The sequence below is a fragment of the Antedon mediterranea genome, chromosome 6 (assembly GCF_964355755.1).
Source record: "Antedon mediterranea chromosome 6, ecAntMedi1.1, whole genome shotgun sequence".
Taxonomy (NCBI): Eukaryota; Metazoa; Echinodermata; class Crinoidea; order Comatulida; family Antedonidae; genus Antedon; species Antedon mediterranea.
Genome location: NC_092675.1, coordinates 16,500,207 through 16,520,679, shown reverse-complemented (window position 1 = coordinate 16,520,679; position 20,473 = coordinate 16,500,207). Strand labels below are relative to the sequence as shown.

Below are 20,473 nucleotides of genomic sequence, written 5' to 3'. Positions count from 1 at the left end.
TATTAAACATTGAACATATTTGTGCCTCCTTGTTTTTTAAATTCTGAATCTAAAAATTGGTAACTTAATCTAGTGACCTAATAATTACAGAAAGGGAATATACTTAGCATGGGATTTTACAGCATAATGTTGTTCACTTTAGCACGGTGGGTCGCTAATTAAGGGTTTACTAACTAATGTTCTCATACAATATCCAATTACCACATTGATTCTGACAATAGTTGTTGACAAATGTATTATTAGGTTATATGCATTATTATGCATATAACCTTGATTCTTGATTCTCTTGATTCTGTCAGGATCTTTGTTTATTTATTCTTTCCTTAGCACTATTTTGTCAGTCAATTATCTTGACTAGATGGTACGCTCGCTTCGCTCGCGTACCATCTAGGTCGTGCCCACAGATGGTTCTCGAATACATAATAATTTCAGCGTTAAAAAACTGGCGATTTCAAATGTACGTACCGCAGGACAATAATACATGTCGTTTACAGGAACGAATAAATAGACACTGTGATTTATTTACTCAACTAAAATTAGCACCCTATTACTTCCGAAAGAGAAACTTGTCACAAAATAAGACCAATTGTTTAAGTCAAATTTAAACAAACTTAATTTGTGTTTTGTATGTAACATTAGGGTTGAGGGATGGGGAAGAGGATGGGTGCAAAGAGGAACAATGTTAAAATATATTCTTTATCCATTTAGTAACGAAATATTAATTGCTTTCATGTTTTACAAATAATATACCACTAAACACAGTAAAACATTGCGATGTAATACTTTGTTAAAACTATCACCGTCCTAGTCGATTGAAATAGTACAGCACATGTAACGATACATCACCACGACGTGTATATGTTTATAATATAATGTAAAACAATTTGTGAAAACCACCTCTATTCGGGGAAAATCATAAATTCGATTTAATCGTCAATAAATATTAAATTATCTAATTCAACTTAATTAGTAGGCCTAATGGTTTTCAATGGTTTCTTAGAGCCAATTCATACTTAAGTTGGTTCCTACCCTACCCACCAAAGTTGTTCTGCGTTTAAGGCATGTGATGTACCGTAGGCCTATTCTCTACTGGTTTTACAACGCTACTCATGCCAGTGAGGGAAAGGTGATGATGTGGGTGGTTTAACTGCAATAATAAAGATTTGTACATAATATACGGCGAGTGAAAACGCTAGCTCATTATCCGTTTAAAAAAAAATTATATCCAACCTCTGCAGCACAGATTAAAAACAAAAATGGATCGAATTTCGAGTATACAGTACTGTACTTGCCTTTACGACGCCTGAGGGAATAGACACTTGTGAAACAGAGATTGGAATGTTCCATTCATCGCAAATCAATACATTTGTATAATCGTATATTAAATCTATCAAAATAGTATTTTTTAAAGAAAATCGGCCTGTCTTCAACATTATGATGATGTACTCTAGCTGTTCAACCAGTTTTCAGCTATTAAAAACAATTATCGTAGGAGGAGATAGGAAAATGCGAAGCCTCCTCGTATTTTTGTGGCGGGTATTTTTCAAGATGGACATCCATTAGACAGTGTATACCACGATCGGAAAACACCCCTATTTGGGGCAAATCGTTGAACCTAAATTCGTTTTAATCGTCAATAACTAATTACCTAACTCAATTTAATTAGTAAACAGGGTTACATCAGATGGTTAAAATAAGTACCGAAAGTATGAACCAACTTTATATACCATCGAGTAAAAATTCTAGAAATAAACCGAGATTTACCGAATTTTACCCTTACGTAAATTTATATATAGATATCAGTTTCATCTAGCTAAGTCAATTTTTCAGAGTATATTCCTTATGGCCAGGAATCGATGTGGTTATGTTTTCACGGTGCGCAATCAAAAATTACGCGGTCTACGCGCGATTTAACGAAATCACGTTTGTAATCATATTTTCACAAGCATGAATCACTTTTAAACAAAATTTGGTACTCATAAATTTCAGGTCATATTTCATCATATAGCAATACAATTACGTGCGTAGCGCATATAACGCATGCGTACGCGCGCTTAAACTTTTCAAAATTGTCAATTTATTTTCAATGAAATTAGAGTACGTTTCAGGCAATTTTAAGCGTTTAAAAAGTTGCCATGACTGTGTAGATTTTTGCACGCGTCAAACCTTAATGCGCACTGTTTTGGTCCGATTACTGTTGTATAACCTTTCTTTAATAATATCATATTTTATTCACTTTTCGACGCGAAACAGCGTTATACGAGCACGTCAAAGGTGACAGGCTACGCAATTAATATACTGTATATCGTTAGAATGCTCGGGAACACCTATTTTTTATTTCATTTTCTTGAAGTGTATGTATCATATGTATGATTTATTATGAAATTAAGAGAGCAAAAGTTGATTAAGTCATTAATGGCATATTAAATTTAAAAAAATTAATTTCGACAATCAATCAAATTATAACATTTTCTTAGGCCGAAATAACAAACTTAACATTAACTTTCTTCCTTAAGAAGTTCATATATTAAAGTTAAAAGTATATAGTTTGACAGTGCATCATTTTAAAAAATGTTTAAAGATGTCATCAGAGTAAAACATTATAATTCATTGCGGTATGTAATAATCTATCTGCACCTAAGTGGTTACTGCATAGTAAATACACTGAGGAATCTTTCCATAACTTTTAGTCAGATGTGTATGGCTCGGTGGTCTTTGCTTGTGTCTATAGCATTCAAGGTACCGAGTTCAAGTCTCACCTTGGGAAACGAAACAAAATAAGATTTTTTTTTATTATCCGTATTGTTTGTTCAATTGTATTTCTTAGTGTATAGATTATACACATGATTTATAATGAAATCTAGATAAAAACACAAATGTGGTTTATGACATTATATACGCAAAAGGATCGTTGATCGGATTATTATACCGGCTATTGTATTTGCGTTAGCAAGATTCTATCATATATTATAAATAACTAAAGATTCTGAGAAAATCAATCAATCAATATATCTTAAATCAATCAATTATCTTTATTTAAATCAATGCATATAACCTATAATTCGTCATAGTGACGAATTAAATCTAGTTATTACATATTATTACAAGCCCACTTCTGTTTAATTACAAACTGGGCTTATTACTGGTGACCAAAATGTAGCCATAGATTACCGTATGTAAGGCTTGGAATTTTGTGAAAGTGAAACTTCAAAAGAGATGTATTTGTATAGTAAGCAGTATTGTAAAGTGAACAACAAACATAGTTATCCATTGATATCAAATTGTACATCTGTATAAACATTCCGTAGGTATCTTTTATGGTAATGGGTGTGTACAGTATGGCAGTATGTACAGTCCAGTAACACTGTTTGTTCACTGCTTTTTTTTACCCATATGATCGGACACATCTATATTCATTATACATTTCAGATAGTTGGACTCATTTGAAAACATTCCTGTGTTCAAACTTCGCTTTGTAGTTGATATTTAGGTAGATATCCTAAAAACTATAACTAAAATTTGTCAGGATCCCGATCATCCTCTAAATAAATGTTTAAAGCTTAGCCAAACTGGTAGACTGATCACTCTATATTACAACACTAAAAGCTGCCAACAATCATTTTAGTTTATAATTCAATTTATATATTTAATAGCAAGTTTGTAAGATCAGTTTAGAATCACTGGTTGCGATGCTTACATCACTGGTTATGATCAAGTTTGTAAGATCAGTTTAGAATCACTGGTTGCGATGCTTACATCACTGGTTATGATCAAGTTTGTAAGATCAGTTTAGAATCACTGGTTACGATGCTTACTGATCACTGGTTATGATCAAGTTTGTAAGATCAGTTTAGAATCACTGGTTACGATGCTTACTGATCACTGGTTATGATCAAGTTTGTAAGATCAGTTTAGAATCACTGGTTATGATGCTTTTTATATTGTATTTGTCTAATTACATGTTAAATTTGACCAATCAAATTTAATTTTCCCTTGATTTTGTTTAAATGACAATATACAATATATCGTATCTTAAATTATCACTAGCAGATTCACTTTTTTTTAACCAGTGGTTGTAAGTTATTAGCTTTTCAGAAAAATCCTATGGAATTTAAACACACTAGAACTGTGGCAAGATTTTTTTTTCTTTTGACCTTTGTAGTAAAAAATTACTTTATAATTGAACATAGCAATCAACTGCAGATTGTTATCTTAAATGTATAGCATTCATTAACAACTTCAGATTTCACAAAATTCAGAGAAATCAGATCAAATAACCGACATAATATATAATGAAGTACTCTTGCTTTCTGTGTGTTAGTGTGGTTGCTAGGAAACCTTTCTTTATATGATCCATTTGTTTAGAGTATCATTGTCATCAGTGTCTGGCCTTCTGTGTAAAACAGACTGAACTTGGCAAGCTTAAATTAACAACTTAAGCATTTGCTTACATTGATCAAGGTATTATTGTTCTACTTTAAATGACAATACCGCTAAAGATGTCTCACCATAGGACAATTTACAATTGGGTGATTAAAAACTAAACAACATTAGGATGTTCCATTGAGATAAAAGGGGTGTCATGAACTATCTATGTAACATATAATGAAAGAATGAGTAAATATTCTTGCAATTTTACATATTAGTACATTTATGCTAATCATATTACAAATGAATTGTATTTTTTAATTCTGTTACCAAATTTCAGTTTAACACACATTATTATAATTGTTTGTAACACCCCGATAAAATTTGGTATACTCCTTTTGATGTTCATTGTTAAGATTAAATCAATAATAATTACTAACCTTTGAACATAACACAAGATAGGTTTCCTTAATGTGTGACTTTCCTTGCAAGAGGTGTGTTACGGCCAAAGACAGGTTTACTAAGGATTTTATTTATTTTCTGTGGAAAATAACAGCCACTAAATGTTCCACACCTGTGAGTGCGGTATTGAGTATTGAAAGTTGCAGAAAAGGTAAATATTTGTTTAAATGATTGGTTACGCTTTATATGTACCGGTGTACTATGTTTTCCCTACTGTACAGCAAGTTCCTACTGCCATATACCATATACAGTACTTTTAATTGCTTCGGTAAATATGATGATCCTAATTTCATTTGTATTAAATACCTAGCATAAAATAGTGTTCTAAAGCTTTGACGCGACACAACAAAGTAGACGCAATGTTAATTGAGAACCAAATTAAATCGTAGAAAACGACCCTAACAACAGTAATTCTCCTTATTGATCTAACAAAGTGCATAATAATTCAATAACTGTGATCCTTCATTTCCTATCTTGTAATAATAAATGTTTTAAATACTTGTTTCACGGATGAAACGCCTCAATTTATGAAGAAATTGGTACGAGCACTCAAGCGGTCATGTTGTACAATACTATCATATTACGAATTCTAAAGCAAAGAGCGATTAGTGATGCCTCTGGATTTGTTAAACAATTATTAATTTACAAGAGAAATGTATCTACTGCCACATTATTTGAAAGTTTTAAATATATTAATTAAATTATATATTAAATTAGGTCATTTCTTGTCTTAAATGTGCATTCTAAGGTTAATTATGATAGAAAAACAAAACAATGCACTACCTAAGTAGCTCATGTCAAAAGTTCTATCTTAGACGGTTCTCGGCTTAGTTTTGTAGGCCTAGCTGGTAAAAAGCGGTAACGTATGAACATCGTACGTTAGATATAGGCTTACTGTAGCCTGACGCTGTCGTATTGCTGAAATAATTATCTTTCCTTTTTTGGCAGAATGAATCCGTTAATACAAATTGGACATTTTAGCTGAAAAAGTTATGGTTCTTTTATTTGTTTACCCTTTCATGCGATGAATTGAAGCGGGTACCGTACTTTACATCACAATATGAAAATATCAATCCATGCGCTATGCATGTTGGGATTTATAGCGGGCCACTAAAATGATTAGAATCAACTTAATTTTCACATTTTTAACCGTTTAAAAAGCGAAAACAAATTATTGCAATAGGTCCATATGGTATTTATTTTTACATAAAATGTAGTGTGTGACCTTAAATTATGTAAAAAATTGTATGTCCACAGTCAGTGTCTTTAACCTAATTTGTGAAAATTGGCTTTAGTTTTGAGGTTTGAATGATTTTAAAATCTTTATAGTACAGAACTAGTATTACTGTAGTCGTCATCAAAGAAGGTCTGTATTGATTTGTATTTCAAAAGGCCTCTTGATAAAAACCATTTTTTTCACAGATTTTGTAGAGATTTCTTTTCTGAAGATAAAGCAGTAACTACTGAATTATATATATATAAGTATAGTTACTAAAGCTACTGTATGTCTATACTATCAATTTGTTTTGACAAAGAAAGTGTGATGTGCCCAAATATGGTAGTGATATACCCAAATACGGTAGTGATATGACATCATCATGTCTATACTGTATATGAGCACATCACATAAAGTTTGATAGTGTAGACAGAGCTTTATACTATCTTCCATAAAATACAATGTCCACCTGCAACAGGAAGTTAATTACTTTAATTAAACAGTTTTAATTGTCATGTTATTCACAGTTTTGTCAAATTGATGATTTATTCCAATCATACTTTGTGTTTTATCTGTTCCTTCCTGGTTGCCTGGAGACATGCATCTAATTAAGAGGAATATTACCTGTTGATTAACAGTATAATGAATTTATAATGAGTTTTTAACAAGTTGAGTATTTAACAAAGGATGCAATTGTTAAATGTTGAATGTTGAATGTTAAATTTGATGAATTGTGTTTCTTATTAACACCATTCATAGTGTAAATAGACATCATTTGTGTTGAATCAAGTCATCTATTTCTATTGTTTTATATTATTTAATGACATTAATGAGAATTCAACCGGGTACAATATTATTAAATATTGATTTTGTAAAATTTTAATGCTCTTAATTTAAAGCTCTGTCTATCCTATCAAACATTATGTGACATCAAAATGTGATGTGCCCATATATGGACAAGATGATATCATATCACTACACATTACATTTTTTACAAACTAGTTTGATAGTGTAGATTTTCTGTTCTATAGGCGTACTACATGAGACATTATATAAGTTTTTTGTGCACTGCCAATTTCCAAACTACTTCCTTTAGAAACGCAAATTGGTTGGTACTTTTTATTTAATATTTGGACCTCATTATCTGATTTTTAAAGATCATTGAAGTCATACAGTTTGTTTCTATTTTAAACTTTCTGCCCTGAATTATCATTAATATTTATTAGTGTGTACCAATGATACTTTATATAGCCGAAGGCTGGAAGTCAAAGTACAATTTCATCGCAGTTTAAAAAGTGATTCTCCATAGAGAGGGAACCAACAAGATGGCGGCTGCAATCGACCAATAATCAGATATTCCCTACGCAGTACGTACTACTGTACGTATAAATACCAACAGTTTTATTCTCACGAAAAACATGAAAAGGTTTTTTATTTCTTATTCCCATTTATGATAGTGTTTTAAGAATAAGAATAATGCATTGATAAAAGAATGAGGATTTTAACAATGATTAGAATTGGAATGAATAGAGTCAATGATACAAACATACAAACAATCTACTGTATTGTAGAAGTGTACCCTTGATTTAGAAAGCCTTTCAAACTTTCCCACTTGTTTTACTAAGCTATAAAACAAAACACTATAGTTTTAGTCTTGGAAGTACAGTAAATTCTTAATTCTGTATAATTACATGTAGACCATACAGTTTTGATGAAATACAGTAGCTGAGTGGGTTCAGTACAGTACATCAGTGTCATGTCATTATTGATCTAGACATCTATTTTCCCACCCCCCATTTCATTTGTTTTTACTTTAGTTTTTTTAGAAATAAAAAAAAGTCATTAAAAAATCAATATCATCATAATTATGAAAAATGTCAACTTTACAGTAGTGTACCGTACAGTAGTTGATTGGTCAATTTATAAGATTGAGTATTGTATATAGACACATGTTATGCTGTGTCACATGATCAATGTCGTTTATCATACAGTATACAGGAAATGACAATTGGATTTCGTTAAGTAAAATGTCAAATTTGTTGGCTTGCCGCGCAAAACATCACATCAACATACAATATTAACTTGGCATGAGTTACTTTATATTCATTATTTCATACCTAGATATAAACAATTCTCGTTTATGTTGCCGCACCTTCCCGACATCTCCAATTGTTATTTAATTTACTGTAATTTATACTAATATTTTAAATGATTTTAACAAGGTTATTTCTGCATGACTTAGTGGGAATATTTATGGGTATTATATAACAATAATTGTTGAGCGTGAATCACTAACAATGTTCTTTACTGTTCTTCTTTCCTGTCCACTGATTTTTAAACCTGATTCATCTTGAATTGAAAAGGTAGTCATCCGGATCAGAATTGTCAAGCAGAAAATTGACAAATTTGTTTCTTTTATTCTGGGATGAGAAGGTTTGTGATCATTGTTATCATAGTCTATGGGAATGTACCATAGTGTAGTTTAGTCTCTCCACTCCATGTTCTCTCTTCAGTTGCTCTTGTTCAAGTTAGAATTCTTTCAACAGGTATGTTTAGTTTTCTCTTTTTTAATTCAATAATTAATTATCAGTTCAAACTTTTAGTATGAGTGATAATATATTTGTCTACTGAGTACGTACAGTACAGTACCAGTCTGTGGTGGCGGTATGATAATCGTATTTAAAAAAGACCATTGAGTTGTTTTAGTTGTCGTCCCTTTTATGACTTAATTTGATGTATGTTGCAATTCTTTTTTTAAACGGATAGAAAATAATTCAAACCTTCCGCTTGTTTGTTTTTGATCTTTAATTATCATTGTGAATCTCCAGTAGAATTCCAGTTTATGCTTTCGTTCCTAGTGTTTGATTTTTGTATAGTACTTGCAGCTTTGTTTGTTTGTTAGTACAATACAGTAGCACCTACAATTTTCAAGTTATTATTCTAAATTTTCCTGAGCTTTAAAATAATTTTTCTGAAATTTTATGAATTCACTTATTTCTTTCTAATATGTGCAAATTATATTTAGCAATTTAGTTTATTTTAAGGATTGTATACAAATTGTACGGTATATTATATTTTTATGTATCCTTTCATTTCATATTTATATGTATTTTATTATTCACATGTGCCTATATAATATTTAAGATTGATTTTTCTTGGCCTTCAGTTCATGTTGCTTGGTTTGTATCTTAGCAACAAGAGCAGTTATATGCTACTATTCACACCTACTAGTCAGATAAAAAAAGTTGCAAAATAATAATTGTTATTATTATAACTATATATACCTATTCCTTTATTGTACTACACAATGAGATGGTCTATATAATTCTTCGTTTATCAATTTCTAATTAAAATTTTTTGATTTTTTTTTTCAGGACTGCATTGACTCTCAGTCAATAAAAGAAACAGAAAAAACATCACCATTATCATCTAAACATCGCAGGAAGGAAACTGATACTAAGGTTGCTATAGCAAATATGGCTAATGAGGAGAGCAACATCATAATACTTGGTGCTGAAGTAGAAACATCACAGTATGTGCCTAAAGATTCAACATTAGACAATGAAAAGAGTTCACAAGAGACGGGGCACAGTGACCCTCATACAAATTCTCTTATCGACTTTGATTTAATGGCAGAGTCAAATTTCTCATTAAAAAATCACATGCGAGAACAGATATGTAAAGATGATTTAGTCCAGCAGTACTGTGAGAGTTTATCAGAGGTTCTGTCTACTGAAGACATCAAAAATCAGCATTTGAATATGGAACAGGGAATGAAATTATCATCAACAGCAGAAAGTGGTCTTGGCAGTAGTGATGGGGATGCTCTGAGTGACAGAGCTAGCTGTGATGGAATGGATCGATCAAGTTGTGATGGCATGGAAAGAGCAAGTGTTGATGATGGTCAAAATACCAAAAATGATTCTAATAATTGTAAAAACATAAATCTTTTAGAAATGGAAATCTCATTAACAAATACAGAAACTTCTGGTTATGAGACACCACTCTCTCCTCTTTCACCAACTAGTGTTGATTTAAGTGTAGGTCAAAATGATGCCTTCAATAGACCTAACATAGCGAAGCAAAACTCTCAAGAGAAAGTGGAACAGCGTCGAATAGAAAATAATGAGAAGAGAAAAAGCTTTTTCGGAAGTGATTCATCATTTGATGATGTCATGACGTTTGAACCTAAACTATCAAACACACCTGTTACATTGCCTTCATCAATCTCACCTTCGGTTAGCATTCTTCCCAAGTTGAATGACAGCTTCCCAAGACAACAGCAACATTCAACTTTTACTTCTGATTACATACAAAGAGAACGATCATCCACTGATTCCGAGCTTTATAATGAAAATAAAACCAGTAAAATAGAACCTAGAAACAGATCTTTGACTGAATCTGAAATGGAGGAATTAAAGAAGGCACAAGCACTTGCAGCAGAGAAGAAATCTTCAAAGTTTATGAAACAACTTTATTATGGAATCAATTCTCCAGATGCTGAAAACTGTGAAGTTGATGAGAATGGGAAGCCTTTGTATGAATATGAATACGAAAGAAGGCACCTAATTGGCTCAATGAAAATGAAAAAGCAGAAAAGAGAAAGCTGGATTAACGAAGGAAATGATAGTAATTTGTCGGATGAAACGGGTACAGAAATCAAAAAGATGGTGTCTGTAAAAATAGACAAACATAAAGAAGAATTAGTACCAGATAACCAGGAAGTCACTTCTAAATTGGATAATAATAAATGCAATAATAAAAGAATAAATAATATTAAGTCTGGTAAAGAGCCTATTGAAAAGAATAACTCAGAGAAGCAAGGTGATCAGTTAAAGCCAATAAGTGTTCAAGAAAGATTGGAACTTCTAAATTTAAATAAAGAATCTACAAATGGACTTGTCAATAAAGGTAAATTTAGCAGAACTCCAGTTAAGAAGAAATCTTCACAAATATCAATAGAAAACGGTGAAAAGAGTGAAGTTGAGGTTGTTGAAAAAGAGAAAACAAATGACAATAAAACAACTCAAATCATAGAACAAGATAGCAAAGGTCAAGATATTGAAAATACAACAATATGTATGAAAGCTGCTAGAAGTATGTTTGAAAGTAAAATATCTAAAACTAATTCAGAAGGACTTAAACGAAGACAAACGACACCTTCGGGAGAAGTAAAGAATTTATCAGTATTTCAGAGCAGGTTGAGTCTTAGAAAAAATGAAGCTCAAAATGAAGAACAAAAAATGAGAGAGAAAATATTAGCAGATATCAATTCTGATGATATGAATGTTAAGATTATAGAGAGAAATCATCCAGATCTGCTGACAGACTTTGAAGATTTGGTTGATTCTGGTGGTACTTACATGAGCTATGATGTTACAGAAACAAGCGAAGCTGAGAAAATTAAATCTGAAACTATTGTTGAGAGGGAAATACGACTTCAAAGAGAACGTGAAGAAGAATTTGTAAGAACTGGATCATCTAAGTTGCAAAAGCCTTCTCCACAAGAAAAAGAAAAACGACAAAGTGTCGCAGAAGAACAAGAGAAGGAACAAGAGAACATCAAAGCCCATGAAACTGTAGTAGAACGTGAGATTCGTGAGCAGAAAGAACGAGAAGCTATCATAACACGAGAAAGAAAACGAGTAATGGGTGAAAAACAGGATATTTCAAGGGATTGTTTGCCATCTTCAACTGACCGAGCTAAGCCAATCGTTGACGATAGTTCACGTATTATGATATACGGACTTGGAATGAGTACTAATGGAACGCCAGAAGTACGAGTACAGCGATTTTCAGGAACTGAAGAGCAATGGAGTCGATTTAAGACTGCGCCTTACTCAAGCTACAAGGAATATCAGAAGTTACTCAGAGGGCAGTCTAAGCAAGGTGATGATGCAACCGACCAACCCAATAAAGCAATTGAAGAAGTAAGTTTACATTTCATATATTTCATGGCAACTTTTTTATTTTTCTTATTATCAAAAAAAGAAATCAGTAAACCGCTATTTCCAGTTTCTGCTACAGTAACACCTCATTGGATATACTTACTGTACCTCTACATATTATAAATGTATAGGTATATGTCTAAACCACCCAGTAATATACTAAAAAGTAATTAATTTTTAAACCTTGAAGATGAGGAAGTCGACAGTAAGAATTTGAAAAATCTTTCCCAAGCTACAGGTATATGCAGTACTGTATATTTAATCACTGTATAAATCACACTAGCAGGTGTGGACGGGCACCATGATAAATTAAGTACATATATGTTCTTGAAATGGATATGTGTACTGTATATGGCACGTCATTGTGAGAGTACAAAAACAAATACGAGTATAGGGTATTTATATTATAATATCAGTAAACTGAGGGAATAAAACTATACCTGAACCGAAGTATGAGGATATACCCTTGTCGCTAACCAGGGTTTGGTCTAAATTGCACCATGTTCGAAATAATTCAGTACAGCATGCTTGAACGACAATGACCTGTTGCCCGTGGCGCTCTTTATCTGTATAATTGCATGCTCGATCGATTTTAGTAGCGGGGAAACAGCAGTTGCAAAGAAATTGGTCTAAAAAACACCTTTTTTGTACAAACTTGCCGTTCTAAGGTGCCCCAGCTCAAATGGCGTTATTATCGGACTTGCGGTTTAAGAAGAGATAGAGGAATAAATTTTGGCTTAGTGCTATTATCATATAGATTTGTTTCTTTAGACATTTTGTGTTACAGTATTTGAAAAGTGTTTTGTTGTTTTTTGTCAGGAAAATCATTCCCATGCTGTTATTCATGGGAAAAAAACAAGCTACTGTAACTTGGCACTAAACATGTGTTGTTAAACATGGCAAATAACTGCTTGACATTTACAGTTCTATAACTTTGAAATGTTATAGTTTTAATTGCTCTCTGCTGTATCCTAATCTCATGGCTTCTGATTAATTAATTTCTTGGCAGTATCAGTATCAGTTTGTTATATTTAACACTTTAAATTTAAAGTTACATTTTTTTTAATTAAATTTGATTGATGCGATTGTATGAAGGTTATTCGATTTGAATCTTTAGTTTTCATCAAAATACAGATAGTTGACATTAAACATTTGACAGCAAACTTGCAGATAATTATTATATATAAACTGTGAGATATAAAATATACTCCTACTGTATCTGCAATTGTTGGTGCAATATTTTTTGTATTTCGGTGTTTTTTAAGGGGCAACTGACTCTTTGAGTTATAGTAATTGTTTTGATTTAGTTGCCCCTGACCATTGTGCTCTGTTTCTTTTCTGTATCTTGTGTATTGGTCGAATAAATAAATGAAATAAAAAAAGCAAAAAAAAAATTAAATGAATTGTCAATAATTCTATTAAACAATTTCACAATATTGAGTGCAGAATTCAGATGAATAAAAGGGATGTTGGTTATGTACAGTACAGTAGCAATATACACTATATTTTACATGGTAAAGCACTTTGTAGAATGTATATACTTTATGGCATTTTAGATATTTCAAAATATGGATTTATATACAGTACTTGGGGAGAAATAGTCATAATTTATACTAACTTAGATGATAATTCCTCCATGCTTATAGATTTTACACAAACACCAAATTACATAGCATTTTTATTTTTTTTCATTTATAGTCTAAACAGGAATCTACACCAACAAGAAAAGCAGGTTTCTTGATGTCATCACCCAAGTCATCGCTGGCATACATCCATAAGGCAACAAACGATGATTCATTTTCTTTAGACACAGTACCTGATGTAATTATACGAGATAAACAAACAACAGAACCAAAAAGGCGAACACTGACTAAGAAAGAAAGTACTATTGAACGAGATATTAGACTAACACAAGAAAGGGAAGAGGAACTTGCTATACAAAAGAGTATGTTAACAATCTTGTTCTTGTTTGGTTAGCCATTCTCGATTGAGGACATCAGGCCGTCATTGAGTGAGGTTGTCTCTGAGTGAGAGAGAGAGAGATCCCAGCAACTTATGTGCATATATGTATATTTATTTTTGAATTTTATTTTAATATTTATTATTTAATTAATTAATATTAAATAATAAGCAATCCTGATCCGATCACTGCACCTAATGTAAAGCATATCCGATGATTACCTGTTTCCTATTGTCAACAATTATGACATAAGTTATTTTTATTTTGTAGTGGGGTAGAGATTTTTCTTGGGGTTTGTACATAGTTAAGACAAGGGAAGAGTGAACACTCTTCGCTGGTGAGACAATTGTTGGCCAATGATTATTAACCCATCTTGCCTACTAATTCCATGATGTGTACCACAACCTAAACCTCGGACTTGGAATTTAGAAAAGAGTCTATCCTATATTTATCATGTATTGCCAATGTAATTGGAAAATAACACTGATATTATTATCATACTACCCTACCTTCCTTTTTTTTTAAATGTATTGTATACCATTAACAATGTCTACTCAATATCTAGGAAAAACCAAAGATTTGGTTAAACATAATTTGACAGTCACTGACAGTCTAGAAAAATGTCCAGTTGGAAAGACTTTTTCTACCAGTTGTACTTGCTCTAATTCCTCAAGTATATCATCAACAAGTTCCGTAAGAGGAAGGCTAGCTAGTAAGCAAAAGGATGAAAGAAAGAAAGAGGATGAACAGAAAAGAGTAATAATCAAATCTGTATCAAAGAGTGATGTTACAGATGAACAAAATGAATCAGTCTTAAAAGGTAAAAATAGTACCAAAATTCTTTTTAAAGCTTTGTCATACTATCAAACTAGTTTGACAAAAAAACTTTAATGTGCCAAAATATGGTAATAATATGACATCATCATGTCCATATATGGCCGCATCACATTTTTTTGTAGTTTATAAGTGTACAGTAGACAGGGACTAATAGAAACATACCCCAAAATGTACATACATGTAATAATACCCTGTAACAACACCTTCTTGACATATACATGCACCGTGTCTGAATTACTATTTCAACATTGTTGAATTATTATTCTGCTGTGTATTTTATTGTTAGAAGATAAGAAAAAAGTTCAAGTCAAAGAATCTATTATTCAAAGAGAAATACGTCTTCAGAAGGAACGAGAAGATTCCATCAAGAAGGAACACGATCGATTAAAACCTCGACCTAAGTCATCATACCAGCTAGAAGTGAAACCACAAGAGGGCGATACAGAAGCCAGCAAAAGACGAAGTGCACCAGTCACTGACAATCTAACCCAATTACAGGTACAGATTCGTTTCTTTAAAGTCTGTCTACACTATCAAACATTATGTGACAACAAAATGACATGTGCCCATATATGGATATGATTATGTCATAGCACTACCATATTTGGGTACATCACAATTTTGTTGTCAAACTAGATAGTGACAGAGCAGAATATTACTTAAAATCTTTTTGAGCCAAAACAGAAGTTGCCAACTATCACTCAACAAAATCTGTAATATTTTTAAAATTACGTTTAATCATCACTATCATAAAGTGAGTAATCATTACCACTCTCTAAAAGAACATAAAAAATGTGTATTAATAGAAAAATGAAGGAAATCATATGCAACGAGGAGATACGTCAATTTCTGCCACCTAATTTTAATTATTTAAAGTCACAAATTAAAATATTTAAAAACATTATTATGGTGATAAAACAAACTAAAAAAAGAGTTCAAGCCATTAATGATTTAAAATGTGTTGATTTGCTTTGAAAAGTAAAAACTAGTAGTTTTCAATTTATTTTTTGTGGATTATGCTGTGTTACAAAATCTAATGCATGTAAAGAGACTGCTTAAAAAACCACATACCCTTTTACAATTCAGCATCCATATAACATGTATAGCAAATTGTATAGTTGCAGCTGGTGTGCTATAGTATTCCTGATGCTATAGATTAATAAATTTCCTGATGTTGAGTAATAAATTGAATTCTTATAACAGCCTCATCAAGGATGACAAGTGCAGAGTGTTTGTGTTTAGGAAGCATTTCATGTCTGCAAAAATTTAAAAAAATCATCGCAGTTATTTACCTAGGTAATTTGGTTTCATGGCCATAGTTATTAATGATCCAACTTAGCTGGGTAACAGGCTTTAACAGACACACAAATACTGCAATACACACCAGCTTAGAACCCTACCTAAATAAGGACATTTTTCAATTATTCATGTCTTTCCTCGTCAGTGGGCCTGCCAATTTCTTTATCTAAAGTAATTGTACTGTAACCCATGTTAAACTAGGTAAAAGAAAAACAAAGTATTACTTATGATAATGCATGAGTACATACTTTAGTTTCCACATAACATTGTGTTGTGTTTCGTTATAAATCATAGTTGCTGCAACAAGTAAATAATTTTGGCCTCATACTTTTCATTTTGTTGAGTTATTGAGACTGAGTGTATCTTATGGTAACTTATTTGGCATGTCACTTCCACAAGCAGTACATGCATCTGTTGCAATTACATCTAATATTCAAAGATGGTCAGGAAAAGATTACAATTATAAGGTTGAAGGAACTGTTAACAACTCAATGACTCATGCATTCTATACTGTAAACCTTGCCTTTAAACTCTCCCTTATTTTCATATTCTATATTTCACTAAGCATGCGATGCTATCAATTTAGCAAAACATAATTTTGCTAAAAGTGTATATATTGTTTGTTAGCATCCACAATTGTTAGGTATCTACAGAACATGCCTATTGATATATTGGTTATTACAGTATAGTGGAATCTGTGTTACCTGTATCGTCCATATGAGGTGAAGTATTAAACAGCACACCCTTTGTATCTTTTAACAATAACATGGGCCAAAATATTAAGTAGTGAGTCCTCTCTTTCCGAATATAGTTTTCACTGATATATTTGGCAAAGTACTCCACTAATATATTTATATATTATGTGGTTGAAGTTTACTATCGTAGATAGTCATTTCAAATTTTCATAATTTTATTGATTCATGTAATAAGCATTGTCAACAGTTAAAATTATCTGTAGTAATTAAAATTATCATCTGATAAACATTCATCAATTGTTTCAATTCAATGTTATCTTCTAAGTAAAATATCTTGTTTTTGTCCTCTCGCCAATCAGTTATTCTAGTTGATAAAGCCAATAGCGACAGTTGACATTTTGATTTAGTTACGAGATGACCAGTAACAGGTGGATTTCGCAAACTGATTTAGATTTAGAAAAATCTATCCATCAGTTAATAAATATAAAAGGTTACATTTTACAATTTGGCAAGGTTTTTAATGCAATTTGGCCAATGTAAATCTGCCTGCCTTTTCTTTCAGATTTAAGGTTTTTGCCAAAATCAAAGGGATGCCAAACATGTACAATATGTTTATCTCTGAAAACTAAAAAGAACTTTAAAAAAAAAATTATTTTTACAAGTGAAAAAATTATTTCAGCACAGCATCATAAAAATATAGTATAATTCTTCTAACCAAGGCAATGGGTCATAATCTATTTTTTTGTAGATATGTCATAACAAATGCAGTAAATTCACTCGAAATCTAACTAAATATGTACACTCTGTAAAGGTCCCAAACTGGTCCTGCAATGGCAAAAACCATAACTTTAACTTATTGATTATTTAATTTCTCAGTGAAAGTGAAAATAGGTGAGCAACTGGTAAGAGCTGTAGATTTTATTTAACTATTTTATTACCAGGTATAGGAAACTAATCCATACATTTAATAAGGCATGTTCACACCTATTGAGTTACAATTGAAGTTTTGTCCTTCATTGGGCTTTCTGAGTTTCATTAGTCTTTTATATTAAAATGGAATACTCCAATACCGTTTTCCACAATATGGTTCTTCAGCGACACATTGTGGGCTAAAATACTCTTTTCGCAGACATAAACATTTATTGTTGTCACTAAAACACTGGTGTGAACAGAGCCTTAGATTATGTTTAGTGTATTGTAATAATATTTGTAGTTTGGTGAAAATAATTAATTTGGTGTAAAATTTATATAATAATTTACCTTTACCCATTATTCAGCATTATATGCTTAAACACAGAAATATCCCCGTGTTATAAATATCTATTGTGTCTTTGGAAATGTGTACTAGCCCTTTATTAACCTTTGTTTGACATTATTTTATAAACAAGCATATTTAGACATTTGGTATTTTAAACCTTCTAGAAATACCCTAATAGATGTAGCTCTTTCACTGTATTATATTGTATCATAGTTTTCATACTCTTGCTGTGGTTACAGTACTTGTTTAGATCAATGATAGAAAATACTTTTTATAGAAGATAATCTGCTGCCTAAGGTCTGATAGACTGCATGGTACGATTAGTAATGTAGCTTTCTCTCTGCAATAAAATTGTCAATACTATTATTTGGGTAGTTTGTAAGTTTTATATTTTTTATAATGTAAAAGATTTCTAAAAGTTTGTAATATTTGGGTTTTTTTCCTCAGATCATAATGCATCCATCAATTTAGATTGCACAATGTCATGACTAAACTTTAGTCATGCGTACATTTTAAAAACACCCTTCAAAAATAGTTTTACTAATATGAATAATGATGCCTTTGATACCCTTCAAGTGAAAAATTAATTCTTTAATCCTAGTTAGAGATGTGTTTAAACACCTTAGTTTACTTGTTTAAAGGTGATGGTTATTAATAAATATATTTTTTATTAGTTATATTTTTATATTTACATGTTTAACAATTAAAATCTAAAATCCAGGCAGTCAGCCAGGAATTTTAAAGTGAAGTTTATAAAAAGGCACTAACTGCAAAACAATTTCATTCCATCTGGGGTTTTATAAAAGAAGCCCCCCCCCCCCCCCACATCTTAAATCACCATGACTTTTGCTATATGAAAATAGTAAAATTTCAAGGCTATACACACGTCTACACTATCAAACTTTATGTGACAAAAAATGTAATGTGCTCATATATGGACATGATGATGTCAATATCACTACCATATTTGGGCACATTACACTTTCTTTGATATTGTAGACAGAGCTTAAGAAAAGGTTAAACCCCCTCCAAGCCTTTTCAATACTTCAATGTCATCAATATCTTTTATCTTTATCTTTTTAGGCAAAAAAAGAATCTGGACATTCAATAAAGAGGAAAAGTAAGCTAGCTTTGCAATGGGAGCAACGATTACAAAAGCAGTAGATTGTAGATATAATAGAAAGCCAAGTGGTAGATGACAAAAGAATGATAAGACTATTTTAACATATTACAATTTGTATAACACCTAAATAAAATTCCTGTCATTTGATTGGACGATTGTGGGTCACATGGCATGCAATAGTACGGTCGTTCAATAGTACGAAAAAAAAAATCTTTTCACGTTTGTGAAATACTTTGAATGATTGAATGTTATAACTGGTTTCACGATTACATTATTGGAGAGATATATTTACTAATTTAGACCAAAAAAGGCATTTAAATTAGCTTTAGATTGAATTAGCCTAGATGAGTTCCAGTTGCTTGTCGAAGTTTCGTAATGGTATCTCTGTTTATAAAATCCAAATAGGTATAATATTTAATATATTATTAAAAACATAATTTTACTGGTTTAACAATATGAATCAATGTAGTCCTAGGCCTACCTTTTATTCAATATGATTTAAATGACAAGCAGCAGTGGCTGATCCAGAGGGGGGTCCGCACGTGTGCCCCCCCCCCCCCCCCCCCTATAAATCTGGAGAAAAAAAATTTTCCTACCATAAGGAAAACAAATTTGGTAAAAAAAAGCGTAAAGTACTTTCACTTTTATTAAAACACATTGTTTCAGCACCTTGCTAATTTTTAGAGGTCATCATTTTCGTTTCTGTCTGTAAATTTCTAAGAGTTGTGAAATTAATTGCCTATTTTCACCTGAAAAATAAACGCATTTTGGTCCCTGAATGTAACATGATATTGACGCATGTATCGTACCCATACTCGGGTGCACGAACGATTCGTACAATGGACACCGCCCGTAGGCCTACCTATTGTTTAGATCGCTGGCAGTCAGCAAGCATAAATAAAAGTGTATATACGCTGTGGTTACCTACATATCATCATCATAGAGGATATGTTAATAATAATATAGTACACTAACTGTGGTAACTGTGTACTGTAGTATATATTATATAACACCTATATAAATTCCTGTCATTTGATTGGACGAATGTGGGTCACATGGCGTGCAATAGTACGCACTATTCAACGATCGTTAAATAGTACTTTTTGAAACATTTTTGTTTGTTATTTAGATGTTATATAAAACAAATAATGAATGTTTTGTATTCGTGTAATGGTACAAATAATGGCACTTGGTGAATGATGAAAGGTTATATCAACTCGGCTTTGCCTCGTTGATATAACCTTTCATCATTCACCTCGTGCCATTATTTGTACCATTGCACTCATAAACATTCATTATTTGTATAT

General features: G+C 31.7%; 1 protein-coding gene across 3 annotated transcripts; it reads left to right on the top strand.

Annotated features, from left to right (window-relative positions):
* The first annotated feature begins 9,450 nt into the window (after positions 1-9,450).
* On the top strand, positions 9,451-19,677 carry LOC140051351 (uncharacterized). 3 transcript variants are annotated; one of them, XM_072096541.1, is made up of 6 exons: positions 9,451-11,976; positions 13,693-13,939; positions 14,520-14,774; positions 15,078-15,289; positions 17,662-17,687; positions 19,127-19,203. In XM_072096541.1, exons 1-5 carry the CDS (start codon positions 9,523-9,525, stop codon positions 17,662-17,664), a joined length of 3,171 nt encoding a protein of 1,056 aa, XP_071952642.1. In that variant the 5' UTR covers positions 9,451-9,522; the 3' UTR covers positions 17,665-17,687; positions 19,127-19,203. The 3 variants fall into 3 exon arrangements, with proteins under 3 accessions (XP_071952642.1, XP_071952641.1, XP_071952638.1); XM_072096540.1 differs by lacking the exon at positions 17,662-17,687 and having other exon boundaries at positions 15,081-15,289; positions 19,127-19,677; XM_072096537.1 differs by lacking the exon at positions 17,662-17,687 and having other exon boundaries at positions 19,127-19,677.
* Positions 19,678-20,473: the final 796 nt, after the last annotated feature.

What these genes read in the sequence shown, in the direction of transcription:
- LOC140051351 (XM_072096537.1), top strand. Translation starts at nt 9,523, where the DNA reads ATGGCTAATGAGGAGAGCAACATCATAATACTTGGTGCTGAAGTAGAA. An exon ending in CCAATAAAGCAATTGAAGAA is followed by an intron (nt 11,977 to 13,692) that starts GTAAGTTTACAT and finishes TTTCATTTATAG; the next exon opens with TCTAAACAGGAATCTACACC. An exon ending in ACAATCTAACCCAATTACAG is followed by an intron (nt 15,290 to 19,126) that starts GTACAGATTCGT and finishes TTATCTTTTTAG; the next exon opens with GCAAAAAAAGAATCTGGACA.